The sequence below is a fragment of the Cervus elaphus genome, chromosome X (assembly GCF_910594005.1).
Source record: "Cervus elaphus chromosome X, mCerEla1.1, whole genome shotgun sequence".
In the NCBI taxonomy this organism is placed as follows: Eukaryota; Metazoa; Chordata; class Mammalia; order Artiodactyla; family Cervidae; genus Cervus; species Cervus elaphus.
In genome coordinates, this window is record NC_057848.1 from 87245105 (window position 1) to 87267814 (window position 22710).

Below are 22710 nucleotides of genomic sequence, written 5' to 3' on the forward strand. Positions count from 1 at the left end.
ACTGGCTGAATGGATACAAAAACAAGACCCCTATATATGCTGTCTACAAGAGACCCACCTCAAAACAAGAGACACATACAGACTGAAAGTGAAGGGCTGGAAAAAAATATTTCACGCAAACCGAGACCAAAAGAAAGCAGGAGTCCCAATACTCATATCAGATAAAATAGACTTTAAAATAAAGGCTGTGAAAAGAGACAAAGAAGGACACTACATAATGACCAAAGGATCAATCCAAGAAGATATAACAATTATAAATATATATGCACCCAACACAGGAGCACCGCAATATGTAAGGCAAATGATAACAAGTATGAAAGAGGAAATTAACAGTAACACAATAATACTGGGAGACTTTAATACCCCACTCACAACTATGGATAGATCAACTAATCAGAAAATTAACAAGGAAACACAAACTTTAAATGACACAATGGACCAGCTAGACCTAATTGATATCTATAGGACATTTCACCACAAAGCAAACAATTTCACCTTTTTCTCAAGTGCACACGGAACCTTCTCCAGAATAGATCACATCCTGGGCCATAAATCTAGCCTTGGGAAATTCAAAAATATTGAAATCATTCCATTCATCTTTTCTGACCACAGTGCAGTAAGATAAGATCTCAATTACAGGAAAAAAATAGTAAAAATTCAAACATATGGAGGCTAAATAACACGCTTCTGAACAACGAACAAATCATAGAAGAAATCAAAATATGCATAGAAATGAATGAAAATGAAAACACAACAACCCAGAACCTATGGGACACTGTAAAAGCAGTGCTAAGGGGAAGGTTCATAGCATTACAGGCTTACATCAAGAAACCAGAAAAAAGTCAAATAAATAACCTAACTCTGCACCTAAAGCAACTAGAGAAGGAAGAAATGAAGAACCCCAGGGTTAGTAGAAGGAAAGAAATCTTAAAAATTAGGGCAGAAATAAATGCAAAAGAAACTAAGGAGACCATAGCAAAAATCAACAAAGCTAAAAGCTGGTTTTTTGAAAAAATAAACAAAATTGACAAACCGTTAGCAAGACTCATTAAGAAAAAAAGGGAGAAGAACCAAATCAACAAAATTAGAAATGAAAATGGAGAGATCACAACAGACAACACTGAAATACAAAGGATCATAAGAGACTACTACCAGCAGCTCTATGCCAATAAAATGGACAACTTGGAGGAAATGGACAAATTCTTAGAAAAGTATAACTTTCCAAAACTGAACCAGAAAGAAATAGATCTTAACAGACCCATCACAAGCAAGGAAATCGAAGCTGTAATCAGAAATCTTCCAGCAAACAAAAGCCCAGGACCAGATGGCTTCACAGCTGAATTCTACCAAAAATTTAGAGAAGAGCTAACACCTACCTTACTCAAACTCTTCCAGAAAATTTCAGAAGAAGGTAAACTTCCAAACTCATTCTATGAGGCCACCATCACCATAATTCCAAAACCAGACAAAGATGCCACAAAAAAAGAAAACTACAGGACAATATCACTGATGAACATAGATGCAAAAATCCTTAACAAAATTCTAGCAAACAGAATCCAACAACATATTAAAAAAATCATACATCATGACCAAGTGGGCTTTATCCCAGGAATGCAAGGATTCTTTAATATCCACAAATCAATCAATGTAATACACCACATTAACAAATTGAAAGATAAAAACCATATGATTATCTCAATACATGCAGAAAAAGCCTTTGACAAAATTCAACATCCATTTATGATTAAAACTCTCCAAAAAGCAGGAATAGAAGGAACATACCTCAACGTAAACAAACCCACAGCAAGCATTACCCTCAATGGTGAAAAATTGAAAGCATTTCCCCTAAAATCAGGAACAAGACAAGGGTGCCCACTCTCACCACTACTATTCAACATAGTTTTGGAAGTGTTGGCCACAGCAATCAGAGCAGAAAAAGAAGTAAAAGGAATCCAGATAGGAAACGAAGAAGTGAAACTCTCACTGTTTGCAGATGACATGATCCTCTACATAGAAAACCCTAAAGACTCTACCAGAAAATTACTAGAGCTAATCAATGAATATAGTAAAGTTGCAGGATATAAAATTAACACACAGAAATCCCTTGCATTCCTATACACTGACAATGAGAAAACAGAAAGAGAAATTAAGGAAACAATACCATTCACCATTGCAACAGAAAGAATAAAATACTTAGGAGTATATCTACCTAAAGAAACAAAAGACCTATACATAGAAAACTATAAAACACTGATGAAAGATATCAAAGAGGACACAAACAGATGGAGAAATATACCGTGTTCATGGATTGGAAGAATCAATATTGTGAAAATGACTATACTACCCAAGGCAATTTATAGATTCAATGCAATCCCTATCAAGCTACCAACGGTATTTTTCACAGAACTAGAACAAATAATTTCACAATTTGTATGGAAATACAAAAAACCTCGAATAGCCAAAGCAATCTTGAGAAAGAAGAATGGAACTGGAGGAATCAAACTGCCTGACCTCAGACTCTACTACAAAGCCACAGTCATCAAGACAGTATGGTACTGGCACAAAGACAGAAATACAGATCAATGGAACAGAATTGAAAGCCCAGCAATAAATCCACGAACCTATGGACACCTTATCTTTGACAAAGGAGGCAAGAATATACAATGGAAAAAAGACAACCTCTTTATCAAGTGGTGCTGGGAAAACTGGTCAACCACTTGTAAAAGAGTGAAACTAGAACACTTTCTAACACCATACACAAAAATAAACTCAAAATGGATTAAAGATCTAAATGTAAGACCAGAAACTATAAAACTCCTAGAGGAGAACATAGGCAAAACACTCTCTGACATAAATCACAGCAGGATCCTCTATGACCCACCTCCCAGAATATTGGAAATAAAAGCAAAACTAAACAAATGGGACTTAATTAAACTTAACAGCTTTTGCACAACAAAGGAAACTATAAGCAAGGTGAAAAGACAGCCCTCAGATTGGGAGAAAATAATAGCAAATGAAGAAACAAAGGATTCATCTCAAAAATACACAAGCAACTCCTGAAGCTCAATTCCAGAAAAATAAATGACCCAATCAAAAACTGGGCCAAAGAACTAAACAGACATTTCTCCAAAGAAGACATACAGATGGCTCACAAACACATGAAAAGATGCTCAACATCACTGATTATCAGAGAAATGCAAATCAAAACCACAATGAGGTACCATTACACACCAGTCAGGATGGCTGCTATCCAAAAGTCTACAAGCAATAAATGCTGGAGAGGGTGTGGAGAAAAGGGAACCCTCTTACACTGTTGGTGGGAATGCAAACTAGTACAGCCACTATGGAGAACAGTGTGGAGATTTCTTAAGAAACTGGAAATAGAACTGCCATATGACCCAGCAATCGCACTGCTGGGCATACACACTGAGGAAACCAGATCTGAAAGAGACACGTGCACCCCAATGTTCATCGCAGCACTGTTTATAATAGCCAGGACACGGAAGCAACCTAGATGCCCATCAGCAGACGAATGGATAAGGAAGCTGTGGTACATATACACCATGGAATATTACTCAGCCATTAAAAAGAATTCATTTGAATCAGTTCAAATGAGATGGATGAAACTGGAGCCCATTATACAGAATGAAGTAAGCCAGAAAGATAAAGACCAATACAGTATACTAACACATATATATGGAATTTAGAAAGATGGTAACGATAACCCTATATGCAAAACATAAAAAGAGACACAGATATACAGAACAGACTTTTGGACTCTGTGGGAGAAGGCGAGGGTGGGATGTTTTGAGAGAACAGCATCTAAACACGTATATTATCAAGGGTGAAACAGATCACCAGCCCAGGTTGGATGCATGAGACAAGTGCTCAGGGCTGGTGCAATGGGAAGACCCAGAGGGATCGGGTGGAGAGGGAGGTGGGAGGGGGGATCGGGATGGGGAATACATGTAAATCCATGGCTGATTCATGTCAATATATGGCAAAAACCACTACAATATTGTAAAGTAATTGGCCTCCAACTAATAGAAATAAATGGAAAAATAAATAAATAAATAAAAGCCAAAAAAAAAAGTAGCATGCTAGAAAATACAGATGGTATGACTATTGATAATAAAACAAACTTGGAGGAATTAATTCTTCTGTCGCCTCTATTTTTTTTTTTTTTACAACACTGTGTCCTCTAGACTCTATTTCATATACCTAACAAGATACCTTATATTGTTTTCAGAGAAGTAGACTTAGGCCTGTTTTGCTTTATGGAAGAGAAGCACAATTTAGGTAGTTAAAAAACTGATCCAACGTGCCACAGACTACTGAATAACAGAGAATGAAAATAAATAAGACAGTCCCTCTTTTCAGAGCTCATAGTGGAAGAGACAAACATATTATAGCTCAAAAAAACAGATACTTTTAAAAACAGTTTTGTTATATCAACAAGTTTCTGGCCTCTCCCTTATGTGATATAAATACAGTCCATACAAACAGCCCTACTTACAACCCAGTGCTATGCACTTGAAAATTATAACAAAATCAGGGGGTCTAACTTACCATCATTTTTTCAAATAAATCCAGTACTTCCTTTTCAGACAAATTCAAAGATCGTTCATCGTATAATGGCTGAGCAGCTGGAAACTCATTCATCGCAACTTGAGAATCAAGAGGATGTTGTATAAGAAGTTTTTCCTTTTTTACAGTAGATTTTCTGAAACTTGTAATTCGATCACGCTGCAAACAGAAACAAAACAAGAAGCCCTAAGGAAGAGATCAAGAATCACCAACGTGAAGAACCAAAATATCAAAATGGCACTTAGGATAATATATATTATTATTGTCTTTTTGACAAAATGTTATTTTAAGCAGCAAGCTCCACTTAGATACTGTACTACTGTGAAACCCTGAAATAGCTCGATAGCCTCAGAAATCTAGGGGGTGAAAAGTATTCCTCAAAAGTGAAACTTAGGTCCTTGTCATTGCTGTTTTGCACAGTAAATAGGTGAGAAAAGTCTGGTCTCAAAGTCATGTGGTGGTTTGAGGGAGAATGTGTCTTTGGCAGCAACTTTGAAACTATGAGGGAAGAAAAAGAAAAGAATATTCAATTCTAAGGGGGAAATTATACTAACATTTCTCTTCTTCAAAGTGCCAAAATAATTGTGACAAGTATCTATGAGCACTTTGGCAATGTAGTGGTAGAATATAATGGTTAAGAGCATGGACTATGGAGCCAGACTCCCTGGGTTTCAATCTGCAATTCACTAGGTCGGTTACCCTGTGCAAACTCCTTGGTCTCCAACTGTCTCTTCATGTCTAAAATAGGGTAACAAGTTAATACATATACAAGGAAGGAAGGGAAGGGAAGGGAAGAAGGGAGGGGAGAGAGAGAAAGTGAGAAAAGAGTTATTGTGAGATCTAAAGATACATGTATAGTGTACTTAGCTGCTATTTATTACTATTGCTATTTTTACTATTATTACCCTCACCTTTTTCCTCCCTAAAAAGTGGGACCAACAAGGAAGCAGAACAAAATTAAAAACATTATCTATTCCATTTTCTGGAAATATAACACGAACAGAAATATCTTATTCCTAAAACACTACTATGAAGAACTTGCCATGTTATGGATATTGACTCGGAACCATTGATTCCATGCACTATCTCTTATAATTAGCTTGCAATTTCACATAAAGTGAGTTAACAACTCCAGTTGCCTGTAAACAGGCCATTCTCTTTTAAACCACAGCACGCTGAACATCAAAAATTAGTAATGACCAGAAAACTGAATGCAACTCGATTTTATTCTGGTTTCTGTTAAGAAGCACATGCATTACTGTCAGCTCATGTCAGACAAGCAGATATGTTAGATAGGATGTCAGTGCCTGTCACTGCCATGTTATCAAGTGCTTATAAATCACTTCAACAATACAAAAAGCATTGCAGACATTCTTACCACAATTTTGTCAACTACTGTTGACCCGCATAAAAAAAAAAAAAACATATCTTTTATTTTCATTCAAAGAACACTTTCTTTTTTATAAAAAGGTGTACTTTGAAAGAAATATGAGCAGTTTTAAGCAGCTTATTTAGGATTCCAAAAATGATCTTAGTACACGGTTGCTTACAAACAGATTATGTAAATCAAAATATTTTAGAGCCAGGAAGAAACTTGAAAAACCATTTAGGCTGACACTCATTTCACAGAAAAAGTGACTTGCTAAATTGACAAGTCCCTGGTTCCTAGCCCAGTGGTCAAATGAAGATTCACTTCTTCAAATCATCTTCTATATTTTCCAATTTTCTTTTAAATTTGAAAGTCTTTGAGGAAAATTAAGTTGGATTAGATATGTAGTATATCTTCAAACAACTCAAGAAAAAAGTATTAAGCAATCCCAAATAAGCCGAGTACATAACCAAGAATCAAATTTTACTAAAAGATATGGTGGACATAAAAGCATTTAAATATGCAATCGACCATTAAATCAACATATTTCTATTCCTCTCCTTTCATATCACTTAATATTTACTTTTGCAGTGCTGGCTTATTTTTACTGAATAGCATTATTTACATATATATTTGATCTTCCACTATGCCATTCACTTCGATCTAGAAAATTGGCTTTTGCTTTCAGCTATATCTTGATAAGAAAATAAAATTAAGCCATATACTTTCACTTCCTTAAATCATGAATAATATTCTACATTATTTGTAGATAGGTAATTTCACAGAGAAAATGACACTGCTTAAAATACCTTTTTTAAAAGTTTAGCTATTAAGTGAAGTCGCTTAGTCGTGTCTGACTCTTAGCAACCCCATGGACTGTAACCTACCAGGATCCTCCATCCATCGGATTTTCTAGGCAAGAGTACTGGAGTGGGTTGGCATTTCCTTCTCCAAGGGATCTTCCTGACCCAGGGATCAAACCCAGGTCTCCCACATTGTAGGCAGATGCTTTACCATCTGAGCCATCAGGGAATTAGCTATTTAAGGGCACATTTAAATTTTAAGCCCATAACTTTTAATAAGTTTTACTACAATAGACTTAGCTCAAAAATACTCGAGGATTTTAAATTTAATAGCACATTTCTGACTAACACAATGAACTTAACTTCCTTTCTATTTTAAATTAATTTCCTTTACTGTTAATATTAATACTTAACATATTCAGGGCCAATTTACATGGCTATTGAGAAAGGAAACATTTGTGCTTTCCAGAGTTAGATTCATATAGGTTTTTTAATTGCTTAAGGTGTATCAGGATGGCAATATCAAAATTATTTTGAGATCTCATACAGTTGTTTCTGTTTACATTCAGAAAAAGAAAAGTCTGATTTTTTTGCAGACATCTGCTTTTTTTTATTGACAATTCTTCCATCTACTGTACTTTATAAACATCTAGACTTTTTATATTATTACATATATCAATGCTTTAATGTCCACCCACTTTAATAAAAAAGCAACATGCATAAGTAATATAATAACATGCTACTAAGTCCACCTTACCACATCATCTGCCAAAGTTTTTATTTGAATGTTCTATTAAAACCAAAAAAAAAAAAAAAACCTGTCAGATAAGAGAAATTCACAGATAAAACAAGAAAATACCTGAATGATTCTCATTTTTTCTTTTATCAACTAAAACACTTCAAAAAGAATTAGAAAATTTAAATATATCATATAAACACAAAAATTCTTTACAAGAGAAAAAAACTTTTTAAGGATTAAAAATGACGATTTGGTGGAGGGGGTGTCTCTCTGTTTTTGAAGATGACTCCCAAATTCCCAAAGTCAGATTTGGATCACATATCACTACCACAGTGTTCAAATGTGACATAAGATATAACAAAGTCATAAGCCCTGTCAAGATTTTTCAAAGTTTTAGCATGAATAATCATATTTTTAAGAGACATACATTTTTTAAAAACATGAACAATAGGAAAAATGTTACATTTAATTGTAGTGAAATACAACGAAACAGCTCAGTCTAGAATTCAGTTATGGATAGATATTTATAGAACACTTTTATAACTATTCTAGATAACACTGAACTTACCGATTCTGTTAATATATGCTCATTTCTCAAAACCTTCAACACTTTTTTTTGTATGTGGTTTTCTACTTCTAACGTTAAGAATCATTGGAAATGGTACATTCCAGTTAAGAAGATACAGTGACTAATTAAAATTACCGTACAGCATATATAGGCACAACTACTTGAAGAATTATAGTACAGCAATACTACAGTAATAAAGCAATACTAAAGTAAGCAAGGTAACAGCTAACAACTTAATAATCTTCCAAGATTCAGAAGATACTTCAAGATCTTAGAATAACAAAAGATGAGCACGAAAGCCATTATATTATAAATATGTTAAAGTGCTAGTTAAGAGATGTGATTAGGAAAAAAACAGATTTTTAAAAATCATGTTAGGAACAGAAATCAACCCTTCTACAACATCCTCTACATTTATTTTCTACAATAGAAGCTGAATGATGTACATCATGCATGCTCACATCCCTTTTAACTAAGAAAAATATTTGGCTCACTGGTGGGAAGAATTCTAGTAGGAGTTTTAAGTGAGAAGTATTTGGTCACAGGGTCTCATAAAATCATCTTCAAATACCACCAACTAAATGATATTAAAAATCATCCTCCCCTCCATCAATTGGGACAAATATGCTATTATATATGTAGTTCTTTTTCTACTTTTAATCTGTTGATTCTCTCAAGGATCTACATTACTACATCTTTGTACTATGTCTTTATCACATCCTGCTGACACAAACCCCAATCAATCTTTACTGCCTATAAAAAAGAAAGTAAGGGGGAGTATTTATATCACAACTGAAGCCTTTTTAAGAGAGATCAATTCACCCTAAGACTATCTCTAGCTGGTAATTTCTCTTTAATTTTCCCAGTGGAGTACAGAAAACTGTTCTATGCACAATGACAAGCTTCATGATTTCCTGTAATGTAACATCAGAGTGAGAAATGTCAAAGCCTCACAAGTGCCACACTTACCCTGCTACCATTCAAATATGTACCTGTCCACCTGTGTTATTTATTATTTTACAGTTCTTCAAGCAACCACTGCTTTTCATTTTTTTCCATCCTTTGGGATTATAAACTCAAGATTAGAAGCATATATGTATCTTCAAAGTAAGAATGTAAATTCGGGGGAAATAAGATTTAATTTAGTCAGTTCTCTAAGTTAAGGTATACATATGTCTTGAATGCTTTAAATCTGTATCTCAATTGAATATATGTTGAGTTTAATCATAGGGGACAGAAACAAACAAAAAGCATTGCTAGCAATATTTCCACTTTGTCTTATGGGATGAAACTGGAGTTCTTTTCTCCCACCCCCACTCTCCATTTTTAAATTAACATTTTTTATCCATATTAAATTCCACCATATGGAGTTAGACACTATTAAATTGGATGAAATTTGAGATAATATGATCAAAACCTCTCAATTTACAAATGATGGAACTGAACCTTGTGGAGGCTAAATGACTCAACCACAGACCACAGATGTGATTCCTACTAGATACTAACTCTTAGGCAATGGTCAATGGCTTCTTCAGTTGGTATAATTAAGCTGTAGGATATTAGGGTTGAACTACTGAATTGAAACAGTTCATGGTAATCTAAAATTCACAGATATGCCCCAAGCCCCATTAGTTTAATTTTCCTTTGAGTAACTTCCTTTTGTCACCATTAACAGAAGGTCAAGCATCATCTCAAAGAGCATTCCCCTGCCAACTAAAGTCTCTGCCTAACACGTCTTACGTATTAGCTACTGAATTCACTTTAACCAATATATACTAATGTTCTTCAATCAGCTATTCTTCATATACAAACTATAAATTTAGATTCTTTGGTCTTTCATTATTCTTAATTGCTAATTATACCTTAATACTGCCACAACTGTAAGAATCAGAGCTCTTCTCTCAGCTCTGGAAGGTGGGTAATAGGAGGCGAAATATAGTAGCAAAAAGTGAGTAGACAATTAATAACCTAGCAGAAACACTACAGAAGCACAAAGGATGATCACAAAGGGTCAGGACAGACTTTCAAAAAGAAGGGCTGCATTTATGGTAAGGGTACCATCTGGATCCCACTCCTCCAGTTTTAAGTCTTCCATATCACCTTGGTTTCCTCCCTCTCCTTAATTCCCTATAGCCAAACAGTTATCAAGTTCCATGGTGATCTTTCTGCAGTTGCTTCTTCATTCTCACACGAACCATCCATTTAGAGTCTAGTCATGGCAGTGGCCTCATAATAATTATCTCTGCCACAATTCTCTCCTCATTGCCAAAGTAACATTCTTAAAGCAAATTTCTGCTTCAAGTTGCCATTGCCTCACCTCATTCCTAGATTTCTGTAAGAGCCCCCTAGCCTATGTCCCTATTTCCAGGTTACCCTGTTACAGTTAATTCTGAACACACTGACGAACTGACACTGTTAAAACCCAAGTCAGTTTGCAGCCAGTTAAACCAACCATGCTCATTCCCCATTGGGGCCCAGTGTGCAATGCCTATAAACAGCAGCCTCCTCAGTAGTGTATGCAGCTGTTGCCTGCACAAGTTTCCCTAAGGGACCTTGGAGACAACCCTTGCCAGTGAACCTTCATGACTGGCATGCTGTCCCCAGTCTAGGCTCCAGACTGATACACGCAATGCCTTTGGAAAGTCCCAGGGCACAATGGCCAGGGTCCACTTTGGCCAAGTCATAACATCCATCCACACCAAGCTGCAGAGCAATGAGCACGTAATCGAAGCCCTACATAGGGCCAAGTTCAAGTTCCTGTCGCCAGAAGATTCACATCTCCAAGAAGTGGGGAATTACTAAGTTTAAAATGGATGAAATTGAAAACATGGTGGCAGAAAAGCAGCTCATCCCAGATGGCTGTGTGGTCAAATACATCCCTAATCCTGGCCCTCTGGACAAATGGCGGCCCCCACATTCATGAAAGCCTCCTTACACACACCAATAAATCCTACTTTCCAGTCCAAAAAAAGAAAGAAAGAAAAAGCTAGGAAATCTGAATAAACCATGGACTTTAGTTAGGAAAAAAAAAAAAAGGTCAGATCATATCACTCCTCTGCTCAAAACTTTTCAGTGGCGCCCTGTTTTCACTTCCAGTGAAAGTCAAAGTCCTTACAAGAGTCTGCAAGGCCCTACAGAGCTGCACACTCTCCATATCCCTCTGACCTCATCTCCTACTACTGTTTCTTTCATTCACTCAGCTCCAGTCACACCAACCACTTCACCGTTCCCCAAGAAGGCAATAAGCCCCATGTACTGTCTCGTCTCTTTGCCTGGAAGGATTTTTTCTGTAATCCATATAGCCTCCTCCATCACTTCCCCTTTCAAGTTCTTGCTCAGGGAGACCTACTCTGTCCATCCTATTTAAACAGAAATACCCACCTCCTCCACACACTCTTGACCTGCTTTAGCACACTCTGCTTTTCCTTTTATCAATAAAACTTACCACATTCTCACATAGTCTATAATTTATTTTTGTCTATTTCTCCCACTAAAAATGTGAGCTCTGTGAGAACAGAGATTTTCATCTGTTTGGTGAAGGGATGTAACCCTAAAGCCTAGAGCAGTGCTTTGCACACAGAACTCAATAAAAAAACTATAAATGACTATTACTTGCCCATCTGCATTTAATGGCTCCTGACAGAATAAAGACTAATACCCTTAATACAGCATTCAAAGTCCTGTATTATTCAGCCCTAGGCTACCTTCTACATCTTCCTTCATGATCTATATGCTATGGAAAAATGGTAATCCTTTTCCCATCACCTACCTATGTCCTGTCTCAGCATCCACTCTTCCCTCTATTGGAATGCCCATCCAGCTAGGTACATTTCTACTTCCAGAGCTTCCCTTGAGTTTAAGGTTGGTTATTAATAAGCCAAATGTGGGCCCCTGGTCAAAAATGGAGGAAAATTATGCTTTGTTTACTGTCTTAAGACTTTTTTTCCCTAAAAGCCATCTTTGAATGATAAAACACCTTAAGACAAAGAGGAAATGATATTCACATAAAAAATTATCCCAATTACTTGTGACAGAGAACCATAAAGAAAAACACTCTGCTTATGATTTCTTGATTTATAAGTTTCATTCAACTAGAGTATATATCCTATATAACTATGCACATTTGACTGATATGGATATTTTTCTCATAGATTTCCCTCATGTAAAACTCTGCTGTCATAAATATCTTCTTGACACCATTACTTAGAACTCTACAACTATTCAGAAAAAAAAAAAAGAGAGAGAGACAAATGTAGTCTATTGAAAAGAAAAAACTTTAAGGACATTTTAAGAGTTTGCTATTTAGGAGGAGGCAATTTTTGGCCACTGCACATTAAAAATACATTGAAATTATTGTATAAATTACACTTAAGTTATCTGCATTAGAAAATAAATTATTTCTGCCACACAACTGTATTTACACATTAGTCAAAGAAGAGAAAGGAGCATATAGATATCAAGGGGAGTGGGATGAATTGGGAGATTGGGATTGACATATATACACTACTATGTATAAAAGAGTTAACTAATGAGAACCTACTATATAGCACAAGGAACTCTACTCAATGCTCTGTGGTTACTTAATGGAAAGGAAATCTAAAAAAGAGTGGATATATGTATAACTAATTCACTTTGCTATACAGCAGAAACTAACACAACATTGTAAAGCAACTGTACTCCAAGACAAATTAATTTAAAAGATGGAGAAGAGGAGGAAAGCAAGAGGAAAGTAGAAAAATACAAAGACATCTTTGTAGCCAGTTCTTTGGATGCAAGTTAATTTCTGCTGATTAAAAGATTTTTAAAAATCCATGTCATCTACCTATTCACCAGACAATATCCATCTATCCACGTATCCACCTCCATTCTACCTCGCCATTTGTTTATATATTCATTATCTATCCAACCACCTATTCATCCATTCATTTACCCATGTGTCCATGAACTCACTTATCCATTCGTGTAGCCACATATTCATTTATCCCTCTGTGACATAATAAATAGGTTTAGTCTCTTCCCCTGGTTCCTGACACAGAGCTCCTAAATCCCTTGGAATTTCCTGGATGATAGAAAAATCTTTTGTTCTCATAAGGCAACTCTTAGTGAGCTCCTGAACAGCTTCAGAATGGGGCTGGTCACCAGAAAGATCAAGCCACGATTAAAAACTTGTAACTTTAAGCCCCAGCCCTCCATCCTCTGGGGAGGGGAGAGGGACTGTGGATTCTGTCAATCAATCACGCGTACAGTGATGAAATTGACATAAAAATCACTACACTATAGGGTTCAGAAAGATTTCAGGTTGGTGAATGTATCCATGTACTGGGAGGGTGGCACACCCCAAACTCCATCTGGACAGAAAATCCTGTGCTTACGACTCTTTCAGACCTTGCCCTATATACTTCTTCATTTGGCTGTTCATTTGTATCCTTTACAATATCCTTTATAATAAACTGGTAAACATAACTAAAGCAAAAATAAATAAATAAAAAAGAGAGAAAGGTACAAAAGGAGAACAATAACAAAAACACCATCAACATGAAAAAAAGTTCAGAGAGCTATAACGAGTTATCTCTTGGAGAAGATTAAATCACAGGCATTTTTTATGTGAATTGACCTTTAAAACATTCTTAAATGGTTGTATTAAGATACAGTCTCATTTATAATGATGTTCTACAAGGATGAGCTCTCAAATTTTATCTGAATGTAATTTATACATGTGCATGCATCTCTCACACCACTTGCAAGCAGATATTATGGATTTTACTCCTGTGGACAAACTATAGAGCTACTATGGAGTTAAAACAACAACAAAAAAGATCACCCAAAAATGTTTATTAGAGTCACACCCCTGAATTAAAAGCACTGATTGAAGTCATTTTAGTAAGCTTTTATTGTGCAAATCTAACTATAATGGTCATTAGGATGAGGGCATATTACACCAGTAAGTATAGTGACCATATATTTTCATTAAAATCAACTCTAGAAAAGCAATATACTTGTGAATTAGTCAAGCAATTAGAGTTTATGAAACTTCATTTATGATCAGTTATATTAAATATAGCTTACTACAGTACTCTCTGAGTACTGAATAATTGTAAAAGTTTCACTCCAGGGTCTCAACCCCTTAAGAATAAGAAAAAGGGCTGATTTACTTATAAAACTCTAATGCTGAAGTTCTGATTGAAATACAGGAGTCATTATTGCAAGAAAATAAAGTTTTAATTTTCCCAATCAGGCAGAAATTAACAAAAACAGCAAGATGTAAAGGTTCAGCTCTCTTATGGCTAATGTCACATGGTAATACTATGTTTTATAAACATCTTTCAATTACTCTAGTACCACAGAAATTGGATGACTAAATTGCATATAATTCAAAACTCTCACCACCAACTCAAAAATTTAGCCACACTATTTGACTATTTTCTTCTCTTTTAGAGAAAATATGTTGATCATCACAATAAAGATGAAGAGGCAATTATTTACCCAGCTTAAGTTTCTTAATCTCTAAGAAGGGTGGAGGTAATGTGATATAGAAAAGCATGTTCAATTCAATTGAGCAAATATTTGAGCACCTACTATGTACCTGTTCAGAGATGAGCACTAGGAATACAATCATAAACAAGATGAGTATGTGCCTTAGGGAGGTTGTAGTCTAGATGAAGATCAGATGAATAAAAGAACAATCACAATAGAGAAATCCTGAGAGGACTGATCGGGTGGTACTCTATTACAACCTCCATATACTATCCAAGTAAGGGAAGCCTTTAAGAAAGGCCATCCATCTCAACCACTGAGCCAGGGTTTGAAATCTCTAGATGACATCCTTGACCGACACTTATTCAGATCAGCAGCAGTCATAGAGCTTCCCTGGTGGCTCAGCTGGTAAAGAATCTGCCTGCAATGTGGGAGACCTGGGTTCAACCCCTGGGTTGGGACGATCCCCTGGAGAAGGGAAAGGCTACCCACTCCAGTATTCTGGCCTGGAGAATTCCATGGACTGTATAGTCCATGGAAGGACTGATGCTGATGCTGAAACTCCAATACTTTGGCCACCTGATGTGAAGAACTGACTCATTGGAAAAGACCCTGATGCTGGGAAAGATTGAAGGCAGGAGGAAGATGAGATGGTTGGATGGCATCACTGATTCAATGGACATGAGTTTGAGTAAACTTCGGAAGTTGGTGATGGACAGGGAGGCCTGGTGTGCTGCAGTCCGTGGGGAAGCAAAGAGTCGGGCACGACTGAGTGACTAAACTGAACTGAGCGGTCATAGAAGGAAGTAATTATTCTTCAAAGCACTGCCTTTCAACCTTTCAGATCCTGGATTCACCCTGAACTTTACAAATCAGTAACATCAATCAAGGCAATCCAAGGCTATTTAACCACTTGGCAACCAAGTTGAACATTTTGTTTGGCCCCATTCAAATCCTTCACTATAAAGACTGTTTTAATTGAGTATCTCTCCATTGTGTTTGTTTCATCAGGAAAGGTATATCTAGTTTTTAGAACTGAGATCTATGTAGATAGAGGTTTGATTCTAAGAAGACAGGAGGAAAAAATTTTGGCTTTCAAAACCATTGAACTATTACTGCCTATATTTAAAATTACTCCCAAAACATTCTTTCATCTCTTTTCTAACAGTTAGGGGCATTTTCAGATGTCCACATGTCCCCTTAGGTACTGTATTCTTCTATCACCATTAACACTTGCAAACAGAAGATAGATCAGCTGGCAGTGTGTTAGGCACTGGGATTTAAAGAGACAGGGCTCTGACCTCAAAGGACAAAAGCGTTGTAGTTGAGAAGATTAAGTCGCAGGTATTAAAGCTCCAATTCTCCACCTTACTTTGATGTTGGGAGCATCTCAAAGTGTCCATTCCATCATTTTAATAGAGCAATACTTTTCTATTTCTGTAACCAAAAGGACACCATCTCAGAAGTACTGTCAAATCAAAAGCCTCAAAATTCAATCCACCAGTGAAGTGAAAGTGAAAGTGTTAGTGGCTCAGTTGTGTTTGACTCTTTGCGACCTTATGGACTGTAGCCTGCCAGGCTCCTCAGTCCATGGGATTCTCCAGGCAAGAATACTGGAGTGGGTGGCCATTAACCCACCAGAGCTCTTGGTTATTATAAATCATAATTCTTTCCACCATTTTTATAACAAGAAAAAAACTCCTTTTGGGATTTGCCTCTCAAGATGTTCTTTCAATATAAAGAACAAAATGTGTATCTACCAGAAATTGAATATGACACCACAGAATAGGGCTTCAGTTTTCTTCATGAAGCAAAAGACCATGTTAGTTCACTGGGTAAGTTTCAAAACTCTGTCACAAGTTCTTCTCAAGCTTAAATTAATTATCTTGCCATGAACTTCAACCTTTAACTAACAAGAGGGATGTCTATGATACGGGAATCCAGCTGTCTCTTCTGTGTAATTTAGTTTCTGTGTAGCTTAAGGACTAGGGGTGAAGTGTTCAAGAAACTTGTATTTTAGAAAACAAACTTATGGCTACCAAAAGGGAAAGGTGGGGGGAGGGATAAATTAGGGATTGGGATTAGCAGATATAAACTACTATATATGAAACAAACAATAAGGTCCTACTGTATAGCACAGGGAACTATGTTCAATACCAGGTATTAAACTATAATGAAAATAATCTGAAAGAGAATTTATATATGTATGTATGCATGTATAACTGAATCACCTTACTATACACCAGAAACTAACACAACACTGTAAATCAACTATACCTCAATCAAAAGAAATTAATAGAGAAATAAAAATGTTTTAAAAGAAATGTATGTTTGTTGGTTAGGCCTTAAAATTCATGCTAATGAACTGGAAGTCAATTAGTACTTGAATTAATTAGAAACAATTGCAGGAATAATCCAGATTTTTTCAGAGTAGTACCTCCTTCTGCAGATACTAAACCATTTCAAATGGGAAAACTGTTGGGACATGAAAGTTCTTTCTTATTCTATGAATAAAAAGCAACAGAAATGAAAAGAAAGCCAGCTTTGCCCAGCATAGTACCTTGTACATAATAGATATTCTTAGATCAATGAGTTAGCCAAGTGGGACTCAATATTTAATAAATAAATTTTTACCTTCTTTTTTTTTTTTTTAAAGAAAGACAGATGTCTCTACCAAACATTGTTTGAGAACTCATCATAGGCTCAGCATTTTGTGATTCATAAAAGTTAAGATGTGACTCCACCCTTAAGGCATTTACAATCTAACCAGGGAGTGAAAACTAACCACAGAAGAGATTCTGAGGTATGTTGCTCCACCTCCTCCTCTTCCACAGGCACTGTCACATGTCCTGACTTATTATTTTCATAGCAGAACCACTACCTGAAATTATCTGTTCGCTTATTTATTTACTTATGTTCCAGCTTCTAGAAAACAAGTTCTATAACAGCAGAGCCCTTAATTTTCCTGTCTTAATCACTTCTGGATCCCCAACACTTAACAGTAGCTGGCACATCATACCTGCTCAAATATGTGGTGAATAAATTAAGTACAATAGGAATTCAGAGAAGAAATACTATAGTTTCATTGAAAAAAAAGTGAAAGTGTTAGTTGCTCAGTCATGTCTGACTCTTTGCAACCCCATTAAGAAACTATAAAGAATTATACCCTAGTAGCTGGGTAGGATTTGAATAGCCAGAAAAAGAGGAGGAAAAGGAAGTGAGATGGGGAGCATTTTACTTTAGGGAAGCAGCCTTAGGAAACAAAGGGTTCAAGTTAGAGTGTATTAAATTTCAAGTAAGTAGCATGGTGTGGATGAAAAATGTCACCTGCCAGATCAGTAAACAAAGGATGTTGCTGCCATCAAGCCAACAGCCACTGCAGCAGCCCCGGCTGTGCACCCAGAAGGGATTCACGATGGAGAAGAGCAGAATACTGACCCTAGATAGTTAAGGTGCATATGGGAAGGAACGATCTCAGTGAGCCCAGACTCTTGCATCTTCCCATACCTAGAAACGCACTAAATTCATAATGTGATGTCTGGTTTTCTTTAATCCACAGTAAATTTTTGATGTTGTGACTACGCGGTTTTTGTTGCAAAACTCTTATATCCTGACTCCTCCCTTACCTCTTTGGAGTACTCCCTCAGGGTTATCTGAGAGTCTGTCTTCTGGGCTTAAGTCCTAAGAAATTCTGCCCAACAAAACATAATTTTCAACTTTAAAGCTATATATATATATATATATGGCTTTATATATATATATATATATTTTTTTTTTTTTTTTTTCAGTTGACAGAGGGGACAGACTAGAGATGGTCTTGAAAACCACAAGGAGTAGTCTAGGCTGTCTGACAGCCATCGAAGGTCCTGATTAAGAGAGAGATGGAGAAGGGGGTACTTTAGAAAGATGATTTCAGGTGGTATAGGTCCATGATCTCCTATCCGAAACCCTTGAAGTCAGATGTGTTTTGGAATTCAAAGTGATTCATATTTGAGAAAGGAATATGGTATGTGTACCATATATTACAAAACACACCCAGTGGGATCTGGGCTAGCACACTAAATGAAATGCATTCAAGGTTAGCAGGGAAACATGAATACTCCACAAAACAGGATAAGTAAAGTTTATCTACGGCCTCAAGCCAGGCTGGATTTTGTGGCCAAATGATAAAATTCTGTTTTCAGAGCTTTCAGATTTTAGCATTTCAGAGAAGGGCCGTAGGCTGTAATATTCAGAATAGATTGAGGAAGGAATCACAGGCTAAAAAGGAGGCTTGCAGAAAACAGCAAGTTTGACCTATTCTATCTAAATACTAGTCACAATTTACTGAGTGTTTATTTTATGCCAAGCACTACACCAAGAGCTTTCCATGCATTCCACATTTAAAGCCTCACAGTAATCCTATGACATAGGAATTCACTGTCCTATTTGACAGGTCGGGAAATCAAGGTTTGCAGTCACCAAGTTATTTGCCTAAATGCACAAATATATTAAAAGAAAATAAATTACACAGTTGCAATTAGCATTTAGGTCTGAGTAGAACCCAAGCTCTAAAACCTCTATCTACATCCTGAAATCTGCCTTCATCATATATAACAATACCAGTTAGAACACAAGTTCCTTTTCAATCTTAGCCTTTCCATGTAGACTTTGCTCTGCTCGCAGCACTCACCCCATGTTCCCTTCTTCATCTGGCCATCTCCTACTCACCTCTGTAGGTCTCAGTTGAGCTGAAGCTGGTTCTGTTATAATCCCGCATGGTTCCTGACTTCTCCCTTTAGAACACATTTCAGTCATCAAATTATAATTCCCTATCTATGCCAGTATTCCCTGCTATACTATAAACTCAGTGCAGTGAAGACTAGGTCTTTTTTGGTCCCCACTGTGTCCTCAATGTTTTCCCCCTGTTTCTAGCACTGATTGCACCCAAACCTGTCATGATTTACTGAATTGTAGATGCAAACAGAGGAGAGACAGAGAGAGAGAGAGATCTAGTTGTGAGGTGATAAGAGCTTAAGCTATAATGGTAGCAATGGGAATAGAAAGAAGGCAGTTACTATATATAATTTTGCTTAAAATTATGAGTGTTATTGTAGCAATTATATGCAAACATATGATCGTTGCTTCAACTAAATAGAGTAATTTAATATCTGTTGTTGTGATTACTATCTTTATAATACAAAATAACCTCTAAATGGCTATGATTATCACTGGAGATATTTCACCTCAGAATGACTTGCCATGTATCTACTTCAAGAAACTTTTATAAATAACCACATCATTTAGTTTTCTGATGTAGCTGCAAAATTAATCTGACAAAACAAAGTAATTCACTCCTCTAAATGGCAACCCACTGCAGTATTCTTGCCTGAAGAATCCCATGGACAGAGGAGCCTGGTGGGCTATAGTCCATGGGATCGCGAAGAGTGGGACACGACTGAGCAACTAACACAAAGATTCAAGAGTATGAATCTCCTAAAACTGAAAATTATATCTGAGTTGTGAATAAGGTATTATTACAGCATACTTTCTGGAGGAAAAGATAACTAGAGTCAACCAATGATTTAACTTCACTATTAGTGCTTTTAGCTAAAATTCTTGAATTTGTAAACAATTCCCTAATCAGAAACGGGTTGTCACCTAAAAGTTCAATTGTGTAGCAGGTATTTAGCTCCTGGAACTCAGGTTTCCCAAGGTACAACTAGTAAAAATGACTTCCCAAGTGAATGTGGACAACCTTTCCCCCATGAAAAACAAAAATAGTTTATTTGGACTCATACAGGAAGGACGTTTAAAATAACTAATTATAACAAATACTGAACACTTAAAAACATAAGCAAAACATGACTATATGGTAGACAAAAATGATTTAAAATTTCAGAAAACTTCAAAAGGATCTTTCAAAGAATTTAGGATTAGCAAAAAATTATTAAAGTTGGTAACCTTCCATTTTTCCCTCACTGGCTTCAGATTCTATGTTGATTACTGATAACTCCCTTTAAAGCTTCTGTCCTATAGGGCTCCTTAAATGGTTCTTTACTTAGTTTCCATTTAGATAAGGAATTCCATCTGAAGATAGTGACAGAAATTCTGTCAAAATAAAATATTGCAGAAAACACATTGCAGAAAAATCTCATTTATGTCACTCTGTTTTACAAATACTATCATAACAAACTAACAAGTAGTTTAAAATTCCTGACTTTTTTATGATTTTAGGCAAAGCAACAAGTATATTAGTTGTTTATTCTGATAGACCTCAAATTTCTTTCACTCTAACAGTGTTTTTCACAATAGACTTTTCATGTTTTGTCAATTGAGGTGGAGTTGAGAACTTCAAATATTATTAATATTTATTTATTTATTGGCTGTGTTTGGTCCTTAGTTGAGGCATGTGGGATCTTCATCGTGTCATGCAGGATCTATCATTGTGGTGTAAAGACTCTCTAGTTGTGGTGCATGGCCTTAGTAGTTGTGGTGTGTGGGCTTAACTGCTCTGTGGCATGTGGGATCTTAGTTCCCCAAGCACAGATCAAACCCTCGTTCCCTGCATTGCAAGGCAGACTCTTAACCACTGGACCACCAGGGAAATCTCAACTACACCTGTTAAACAACAAGGTCCTACTGTATAGCACACAGAATTACAGCCAGTATCATGTGATAAACCATAATGGAAAAGAATATGAAAAATAATATATATATTTGTATAACTGAGTCACTTTGCTATATAGCTGGAGTTAATAGAATATTGTAAATCAACTATACTTCAATAAAGTTTCTAAAAAAGAACTGCAACTATAAAACTAAACTAGCAACTATATTAGCCTCTGAAGCCCTGTATGTAACATGTAATCACTTTATCAATTACAGTATAAAAACCAATTTAACTTTTTGCCTGAGAAGGTATAGGCAACTCAAAAACTACTATAATGGTCCTTACATAAGTACAGGTCAAAAAGGATGACTCAAACGTTCCCTTTTTTTTTTTTTAATATTGCAAAATCACAGACATTTTTCAGTCAAATGATTTCTATATTAAAAAAAAAAACTTTTCCAGTTTCATCTACACTTTAAGACAACAGTGATATCTCCTATCCGTCAATATATAGATCACATGCTGCACAAAGCTGAAAAATATGATGGGGCTATTAACCTCTTCTGCAATTCTTTGACACCAACAAAGGCTGCTGACCAGAAAAATCAAGTTCTTTCCTGGAGGTTCCTAAAAACCAGTAAAAGATACATATACATCTCAGCATATAATACTTCAGCCATCTTAAACTTGCCAGTAACACTCAGATATCAATGAACAGTGCTCTTTGATAAAACAGAGAAAGTCCAAGTTATAGAGGGCAATTTGAGAAGTTCCCAACTTACAGCATTTGTTCAAATTTCTATTTTCCACAGTGCTAAGTAATTTGGTTTCCTAATAGGTTAGTTAATTAGGGATTGGGAAGGTTGAAAAACGTTACTATGAAACTGACAGAAATATTTATAATAAGTACATCACTGAAATATAAATATAGATGTGCTTTAAGATTTACAGAACTTCTCTTACTGTATTATCATGAGTTCTAGTCCCCAATTAATGAGCCAGCATCAAAATCATAGCCAGATGTTTTAAAAAATTCCTTGAGTTCTCATCAAGTATCATTCTATTTGCTAAAAAATATTACGCTTATTTTCAGCAAATTTACTTATTTAATGGCCATATCATCAATGTGTGTTAATCACTCAGTCGTGTCTGACTCTTTGCAACCCCATGGACTGCAGCCCGCCAGGCTCCTCTGTCCATGGAATTCTCCAGGCAAGAGTACTGGAGTGGGTTGCCATGCCCTCCTCCAGGGGATCTTCCCAACCCAGGGATCTAACCCAGGTCTCCCGCATTTCAGGCAGATTCTTTACCGTCTGAGCCACCAGGGAAGCCCAAGAATATTGGAGTGGGTAGTCTATCCCTTCTGCAGGGGAATCAATACTATCAAAGTTTTGGACACACATGGGCCCTTTATAGTTATGAAACAACTCGTGCAGACTCAGTTCTGGTAGTATATTTTGCTATAGAGAGAAAGTTCTCAGTGACGGCTGAATTCACAATTCAGTCTACAAAGTCTACAAACTCTTATTTCATCTATAATACACTTTTAGACTAGCACTAATAGTATTCTAACTGCAT

General features: G+C 36.2%; 1 protein-coding gene and 1 non-coding gene across 3 annotated transcripts in view; one reads left to right on the plus strand and one right to left on the minus strand.

Annotated features, from left to right (window-relative positions):
• DIAPH2 (diaphanous related formin 2) overlaps nucleotides 1-22710 on the minus strand; it is a 950551-nt gene that overhangs the window by 883487 nt on the left and 44354 nt on the right. For both annotated transcript variants that reach the window (XM_043895289.1, XM_043895287.1), the window contains exons 2-3: nucleotides 7517-7549; nucleotides 4570-4746 (exon numbers count right to left, since the gene is read on the minus strand). In XM_043895289.1, coding sequence (XP_043751224.1) covers nucleotides 4570-4746; nucleotides 7517-7549 — 210 coding nt within the window. The remainder of the gene's footprint in view (nucleotides 1-4569; nucleotides 4747-7516; nucleotides 7550-22710) is intronic.
• On the plus strand, nucleotides 10499-10631 carry LOC122691085. The gene has a single exon (XR_006340325.1). It is a non-coding gene; the product is annotated as a small nucleolar RNA SNORA70 (small nucleolar RNA).